Raw genomic sequence first — 9,118 nt, 5'->3', positions numbered from 1 at the left:
CCCACCAACATAAACACATTATTAATATAAATGTAGTAAATCAAGACATGAACCTACAATATTGTTGTACATAGATCCACAATTAACACAATAAAATCAAATCTAATTTTAAAATGCATCACTCATATCAGTAATAAAGGATATTTAACTCTAATCGCCTTAGCCTTATAAGCAAAAATTACAAGGCGGTTTACTAAATTTGGTGTTTGCTGTAAAAGCCAGATTAATTTCTCTCTGTTTGAAAAAAATGTATCAATTTCTGCAAGAATGGTAATAAATAGGTTCCCCTTATATCACTATATAAAGGGCATTCTAAAACATAATGGATAGTATCTTTCAAAACTCCTATGCAGACTGGGCAACATCATTTAGCCCTTGGTATGGAAAATCTATGTCCAGCCAGAACAGCTGTGGGCATCTGTTTGGTCCTTAATCTCATCAAAGAGGATCGCCATTTATTATTGAGATCCAACTGTAAATACCTTTCTCCCCCCAATCCAACTTTCAAAGTGTATATAAAAAGGGGCAATACAAGTAGCCCCAACCACTGCAAAACCATTCTGCCTGGTAATATCTCGCATCCTCTGGAAAATCCAAACCTTTTCTAGGGAGAAAGATCTTTCATTATCTTTGAGATAGTATCTCGTCTAGAAAGTGCAAAAGTATGGGAAAGAAAAAGCTAACCAGGGTGATTGGAGGAGGGGAATTATTAATACCTTCTATGGGGCATAATTTAAGGAGACGAGATGGTAAAAGGGGCAGGATTTTAAACCAAAATCCAGCCATTCTGATAATATTAGTTAAAATAGAATCCATTCCCATCTCTAATCTCAAAAAAGATGCAGGAGTTGAGGGAGGAAGAGCCAGAAGAGCACTAAGAAACTTGTTCTGAGGTATGTCTACATAATTACTAGTGGCATAACCCCATACTTCAGCACCATATAAGACCTGAGAGGTAACTTTGGCTTTATGTGCTGATATAGGAGCTTGGACTGATTGTCCTGCTGTGGTTTCATAACATTTCTTTATAGCCATGGCCTCATTGGGCTGCCTCAGTTTTAACTGACTGAATATGATGTTTCCATGAGGAAGAAGCTGTGAATAATACACCCAAATACCTATAGGTTTTGACAACTTCAAGTTTGGTTCCCCCCCATATTCCATGGATATTTCATCAAACGACTTCCCCAATACATTATTTTGGATTTATCATAATTTATCTTTAAAGTTACTTTGTCCACAAAGATGCTCAAAAGTTGTAATTGCTCTCTGTAATCCAGTAGGAGTTTGACAGTATAACAGTGTCATCTGTATATATTAAAATAGGGATTGGGGTTGCTAATAGTTTTGGGGGATGAAAATGTGCATCCTGCATATTTCCAATAACATCATTCATATAAAGATTAAACAACAAAGGGGCCAAAATACATCCTTGTCTAACTCCTTGTATGCAAATTTGTGTAAGTTCACCCTTCAAGCCCCACTTAACTTGGGCCCATGTATCTTTGTAATATTCTATCAACAAATACAAAAAGGAAGGGACAATCCCATAATTTATCAATTTCTCCCAAAGTTTACTTCCATCTTACTGTCAAAAGCTCTTGACAAGTCTACAAATGCAATATACAGTGCTGATTTGTGTATACTTATGTTGCAAAAAAAAAAAAAATCGAAGAATATGTTATCAAAAAGGGAACATCCATCCCTGAATCCAATCTGATGTTCACGTAATATGCTTTCCCCTTTTACCCATGTATGGCAGGGCACTGCTGGTGCCTGCCACTTTAAGACCAGTACCAAGCAGCCAGCAGGTGCTTGATTGTGGCAGCCATTTTAGATCTCTGGCCACCCATATAAACAGATCAGTTTCCTGCTGGCAGGGCAGGCAGTAACATCATCTGGCTGCAAGGCTCCATAACATCCTGGAAGTAAGGGCAGGAACTTTAGGGGATGGACTGGAGGGTCCTGGGCATGACCTAAAACTGCACCCTGCCAGGAGTGGGTGGCCTGGTGGGGCTCTCAGTGGCGTGGGAGCCCCCAGGAAATGTCAGGCCAGTTATCACCTCAGTGAAAGGCGGGTAGGGGCACCTTAACCCTAGCCCTCACCTTTGGGTGGGTTAAGTAACAGCAGAGGTAGTTGGGGGGGCCAGGCACGGCTGAGGCCACCTGAGCCCTGTCGGGTGCAGACCCTGAGAGACCCCAAGAAGGGAGAGTGGGGACCAAGCATGGCTGTGGCCACCTGAGCCCTGTGTGGGGTGCAAGACCCTGAGAGATCCTGAGGAGGGAGAGTGGGACCAGGCACGGCTATGGCCACCTGAGCCCACCGGGAAGCGAGCCCCAAGTGAATGGGGCAGTGCGGAGCGCTGAGTGAAGGGGATAAAAACGCCCTGGTGAGAGGTGGCCCCAGACAGGGGCGGAGATGAAGAGCCCTAGTGGGGGGGAAGGAAAACCAGAGGGCTGAGTGCCCAGTAGGTTTATGTATATATAGAGCTGCCCCCAGAAGGGGCTACAGCAAGCTTAGACCCAGTCGGTAATTGGCTGGTTACTCCCCCGGGGGTCGTGGTAGAGGCCCAACAGATGGTACGTCTGCCACCCAAGGAATGGACTAGCTAAGCCTATGACCAAAGGGGGCCCAGTCCAAGAGTGAGCAAGGTGGCATAAGTTGTTGACGCATGAAAGAGACCCTGTGAGAGAGGGTGGAGTGCGTGAGGCCCGAGTGAGAGGTGGGCGGTATTAATGTGTGTGTGACTAAGGCCTGACGGTGCAGCCTAAGCTTGCTCCGGTGGTAGGCCAGGAGCACTGTAACATCCGGATGCCATCTGCAAGGCATGGGCTGCAGTGTAGGGGACATACGGAGCCGCAGATAGTGCCCCCTGGCATCGGGGCAATAAATGGGTAGCCTCCCACCTAATTAAGATTGTTAATTAATAACAAGGCATTGCAGGCGAGTCAGGTGGGGGGAGTGCCCAAAGGCAAGTGGGGAACTTAGCAATGTGGCTAGGCAGTGAGCCCCATCTTGCTACACCATGCTATAAGATGGTATAACAAATAACACCCAAAAATTTTAACTGAAACATCTATCAAACTTATACGGCGATAAGGTTCTGGCTTATCTTTTAAGGCCTTTCTTGAAAATAGGTACAATAATAATCCCTTTTCAGGAATCTGGGATTTGGCCCAACTCAATTATAGAGTTATAACATTTTTCCAGGATCTAAGTCTGCCATTTGATATTATCAATGTAAACTTCCACTGGTATTCTGTCTGGACCTGGGGCTTTATTCTTCTGTTGTACTTTGAGGAAATATGCTATTTGATCCTTTGTTACCCGATACTTAATTGTATCAGTGAGGGGTTTATTACTACTTATTTGTTCCATAGAAAAAGTAAACTGATTGAAAAAATATTCTACCCAACTGTTTGTGGTAACATTATTTTCAATGTTATAATTAAAATTAGCTGTTCCCTTTGATACATGTAGCCAGAAGGCTTTACTATCTTCAGCAATAATTGCCAACCTCAATTTATCCCATTGCTGGTTATAATACTCTTTTTTTTCCTGGAAAAGTAGTTTTATATGCTTTCCTTAACCTTCAAATCTCACTCCGAAAAGTTGTTCCAGTGTACCCAGTTTTCCTTTATTCCCCAGCTTTCCTATTTAATGATCTTTTTCTGTTCTACACAGTCTTAAATCAAACCAGAAAGTGTCTCCTTTAAATGTCTGTACAGGATGGGAAATTAAGAGGTATTGAGAGGAGCGGATCAAGAATATCTTTAATTTGCTGGCATATGAACACACTTTAATTGTCTATCTGACTGAAACCCTAAAACAAGTCTGATTTGAAAAAAAAGTTAAAATTCAAACCAGATTAAATAAAAACTACTGATAATCTGAAAGTTCGTGAAAAATACACAGACAAGCAGAATCACTGCCCTTCTGCAAGATGCCCCTTCCAAAAAAAGGGTCCAGTGCACAAACAAAGAAACATGCAGTTTTGAATCATCAGAAATGAAATGCAGGAAAAATAAATATAATTGCCAAAAAGCAACAGCCTGATCAATTGGCATTACGGGCTCTACTGGGTCCTTACGATGCAGCTATCTACTGGAGATAGCATAGATTACTCTGCATCAGTAAGCTCCATCATGGGGACTGAATGCCTCCTGGAGTTCCCTATTTGTAGGCAGCACACACTATTCCACCACTTGACAAATGTAACATCTTTCCCCTATGTGCTGGTCCCAGACTAATGGCCATCCTAGGTCATGGTTCACACTTTCCAGAACACAGTGATAAACAGCAGAAGTCACTGTGTACTGTTCATGACCTTTCTCTCTTCACTTCCATGCAACCATGTCAGGACCAAATTCAATCAAGTCATAAGTATTTGCTATATATTATCCATATAAGAACATTACAGGAAATATTTGAAAGGAGAATTCAATACAGCAATCACTTGCTCTGAACACCTATTAAATCTGAACTCTGTATATGTGTATTTCAGGGCTGCCCAACTGGGGGGCCACATATAGCAGACTATATACCCAGGGGACACCACCCCCAGCAGCACACACAGCCCAGCTTCCCAGTCGCACACACCACATGGGCATCCCACCATGCAATATGGTCAACTTGCTTCCCCCTACTGCGCATCTAGCACCCCCATGCCATTCCCAGATATGCATGTCAGACCTGCAGCAGATAGTACAGGCAACCTGGCTCCCCACTTCGTGGAATGCACAGCGCACACAGACAGCCTGGTCCTCTCCTGCAAAATGCACGTCGACACTAAGAAAATAGCAGCGGTACGCTTTGAAACTAAAGCACCTTCAATGTGTTTTCGTTCAAAAGTGCACTGCTGCCATTTTCTCAGCGATGACACACATTTCGCCATTTATACCAATCCATGCAAAAAGCGCCCAGCACTGTGTTGCATGCATGTGTGCATACACCCAATGTTTTATTTTTTTTACAATTTTAAACCAACCTGGAAGCCTACCAGTGCCTCAATCACTATAATAAAATAAATTCTAAGTACCTATAAATTTTGGTATTTGATTTTGGGGTTTTTTACCACGGAAAAAAAATCAGAGCTCTTCCTGCTCCCTTCACCCACTTGGATGCAGGTCCAGGACCCTCACTCCCAAATCACAACCCCCCAGCCCTTCCATTCCCACCCCACAGCTGTGCCAGAGGGGGCCTCCAGCTGCCAGGGCTATAAGGCCAGGGACCTGGGTCCAGACCCCCCTACCCCCCACAACAGCGCCCGTGCCCCAGCTACCACCTATAGGAGGCAGTGGCTGCTGAGGCAGAGTGGAAGGCTCAGCCCAGCTCCCTCTCCCCACCAGCGGCACAGCTGGAGTGTAGCTTATTTGGGGGCGGGGGGGGGGAAGGGGTAGAGAGCACAAATGCAGGGTGCCCACTGCAGGCTCGGACTCCCTACCCTATTGCCCTCCCCCCCCAGAGCTTCCACAGGCCAGTAGGCAAGACCCAGCACAGCAGGGCAGAGTGGGACCAGACAGTAAGGCTTGTATCACCACTGGGAGCTCCATGCCGCTATGACAAGGTGCCCCATTCACACCCAAGTCACGCTTCCTGCCACATCACAAATGCATGGCAGGAATCACGGCTGTTGGGACTATGGATAAGATCCCAATCGTGCTATTACTAGTTGCCAATACAAGGGGAGCTTAGATCATAATCCTGGGCCTGGCAAGTTGGACTGGGGTCAATCAGCTGATTGTCAGTTCTGGCCCAGGAACCAGTGGTGATGCAAACGGGCTTCAATAAGGTCCCAGGGCCAGAGCTGACAATCAACTGATCAGCCCTGGCCTAGACTTTGATAGGTCCAGGTCACCTGACGCTGTCCAGACAGGCAGTCAGCTGATTGTCAAAAACCAAGGCACAGCAGTTCTGGCGGATTAGCAGTTTCCCCTTCAGGGGACTTTTAAGCCCCACACCTGGCAGTTCTAGCTGGGCTGCTAGGTACAGGGAAGTCAAGGGCTTTTCCCGCTGTGGACTTTAAAGCCTGTACCCAGCAGCCTAGCCAAAGCTAATCATGATACAAATGTAACATGTAAAAGGGGCCTAGAAATCATCTTTCCCCATCCTCTGTAGACAGAAATTTTGCCTCCCAAACTACTACAGCAACAGATAAATGCCTAACACAGGGGATGTCAACCGGGGGTACGTGGGGACAGAGTGCCACCACCTCACAGGAGCAGGGCCGGGGTGGGGCAAGAGCAGGGCCGCACAGATGCCGTGCTGCCGCTGCTCTACCCCCACTGCCCCTCCCCCCATTCCGCATCTGACTGCTCGCCATTCCCCCTCCCCACCAACGTCTGGCTGCATGCCACCCCTCCCCCCGGGATACATTTATTAAAAAGGGGGCTGCTGGGGGTACATTTATAAAAAAAAGGTTGAAAACCCCTGGCCTAACATATCAGTGGCCTTGTATGCTTAAAATGCATTTAAATACAATTTTAAATCTTTGAAAGTAAAGAACTAGTTTTAGTCCCTTGTGCCTTTAAAGATACTGTGAAGTAAGTGATGGTAGCAGATAAAAGTCCTTTCCCAGAGAAAGTGCTTCATAATAGATAGTAGACATAAGCTTATCAGTTGAAATAAGTCCAAATGGGTGATGCAATTCTTCAAGATCTATATATTGAAAGCCCCGAGTTAACAAAGATAACCATCTTCAAGTAAAAATAATGTCAGTCTCAAATTAATTTTAAAGCAACCACTAATCCTCGTTACTCTTAAAACTATTCAAGGCCATACTGCATGCTGTTCTAAAGCAGCACTTGGCTACTGCAGTATTCTTCAAAACCTATAACTTATATGCATGTTGTTTTATTCTTCACTGCCTGAGTAACTCTTTTACTCTTGCAGGAAATACAAAACTTTCCAGTTTTTGAATCAGTGTGCTGCTCACCTGCAAAGACCATTGGTTTCGCCGATTTAAAACCAGGCAAGGGCTCCACTGGCTCCTTATGCGAATACAGTGTGTCCCCTATTTGGGCTTCTGCGACTTCTTTCATCCCAGCAATCAAATAGCCCACCTGTCCAGCATACCTAAATAAAATTGGTATTATGTGGAAATTTTTACTGTGCCTTAATAATATTAAAGTTTTTCTCCCCTGGCAGTTATTCCCTCTGAGATCCAAGCATGTTCTCTCCATAACTCCCAATTCAGTCTGATATTGCTGCTCAGTTGTTTGTTTACCGCAACAGATGCTTCAAGAATGAGTCTTGTGACTTGGCAGTTAAATTTCAGTTACACTTAGAAATTAAATGTCCCTTTTAGTTTTTTTTGGATTTCCAGCTATATCCAATTTCCTATGCAAAGACAAGGACAAGAACACTCTTTTAACATCTAAAATAGGGAAGCAAGAAGAGATGTCAGACACCACACAGTCAGTTTGAGATACTAGCAGAACCTGTCTCTGACAAGTAGAAATGCCTCTCTGCAGTCCTTGTGAACAACTGGTTGGTTGACGGGGATGGATCACCACCCTACCCTGTTGCTAGCATGGGAATACAAGGTGTATAATTAAAAATTCAACTGCACAGTGAAAGATGCAGTTATTTTGGCCTTCTCCAGCTTCCATGAGAACCTCTGAGAAAAGCCAAACCAGCACTTGGCTGCAGATGTTTCAGAAACTGTTTGTCTATTTTTGTTTCTATTGTCTACAGAATTTTCCTGACGCTGTTCCAGAAAGGAACTGGTTCCTGATAGCAGCTATAGGTGCAGACCATTAAAAAAAGATTAAGAGCTTTCCATCTCAATAGGTAGCATTGTAATAAGAGCCTGACTACAACTCATACCTAAGGTCAGTCCTATGGGTAAACCAGAAAATGAAGCAGAAAGACATGCCTTTCAGGCAGGGCAACTGAGACTACCTGTTCAGCATGAAAGACAAACACTACGTGCCCAAATGAGACATGCCCACAGAAAATTTAGATAGAAAGGAATTGGAAAATAACACTGGAAACGAAAAAACACTAATGCACAATTTGGTAAGAACACTTAAACAACAATTAAATGGTACAAACTAATAGACTCTTCATTTAGCTCTAATTGTCTTTTAAGAAAAGATTTTCCTCTTTGAAGGGCAGAGAGCACCTTTACTATGGATATCCTAAAACATCCATTTCCTTTCCTGTCTCCAGTTCAATTAGATGCCAATATAGTAAAAAAAAGTTTGTAACGTCCCTTGGACCAAACACCCTTTACTCTCATCTCATTCTTTCATCCAAATGGACTGAGATTCAAACAGCAAAATTTCCAAAGACATTCTTAATTCCTCCCGAAGGATAGCACCACATTGCATTTTACATATAAATCAGCCTTTCTGATCTTAGAAGAGTCTTTATTTCATTTTGTTCTGACAGCTTTATTAATGTTACTGTGTTTCAAAGGTTAGGTGCTTTGATGGCAGTTATATCAAATTCAGTTATAAAGTTTTTCTGAAGGAAAGAGTGACGTCTTCACTTACTTCAAACTAAATGTTTATGAATGTATTCCTCATTAAAGGTATTAGGTAGACAGCTCTTTTAGAAAGAGGTGAAATTTCCCAAAGGTGGCTAAGTGATTTAGGACAATAAATCACGCTGAAAGTCAATGGGGTCTTAAACTCCTATGAAACGTTAACATTTTAGAAATTCCCACCTCAAGTCTGTCCTTTCACCTAAGAACATGTACAGAATGAACAGCAACTACGCAATGAGATCCTGGTATAACTTATCAGTGTGCCTCAGTCAGGCTGAGAAGGGGCTAGATCTACAGATGAAATGATTATTCAGTCTCCAAACTCATTCAGTCTTTAGTCTGTCTGCTGACAATGCAAAGATGGGGCCCAACAGAAAAGGTAGGGGGTTGCATATACCCGATATGTAGGGGTGCACCAATAGAGATTTTGGGGGCTGATACCGATATTTAAGGAGGCATATTAGGCGATACTGAGCTAATTTTCAATACAGCTGCGTGCAGCTGTTAAGTCTGTTGTTGTGGAAGGGGCGGGGGAAGGAAAGGGGCATGAGGGAGAAAGAACAAGGCCCCTGCAGTGAAGGAGTGGGATTGGGGCAAGCGCTGCCCAGCCAGGGGAGGGAAGAGAG

At 43.8% G+C, this 9,118-nt stretch overlaps 1 protein-coding gene across 1 annotated transcript in view; it reads right to left on the bottom strand.

The window, feature by feature from the left end:
• Window positions 1-9,118, bottom strand: part of GUF1 (GUF1 homolog, GTPase) — a 60,891-nt gene that overhangs the window by 26,679 nt on the left and 25,094 nt on the right. The window contains 1 exon segment of the mRNA XM_019526077.1: window positions 6,936-7,075. Within this exon segment, the coding sequence (XP_019381622.1) occupies window positions 6,936-7,075 (140 nt within the window).

This window comes from Gavialis gangeticus, unplaced genomic scaffold (genome assembly GCF_001723915.1).
Source record: "Gavialis gangeticus isolate Ggan-Ray unplaced genomic scaffold, GavGan_comp1, whole genome shotgun sequence".
NCBI classification, from domain to species: Eukaryota; Metazoa; Chordata; order Crocodylia; family Gavialidae; genus Gavialis; species Gavialis gangeticus.
Note: the sequence above shows the minus strand (reverse complement) of the source record. Positions and strands in the feature narration are given on the sequence as shown.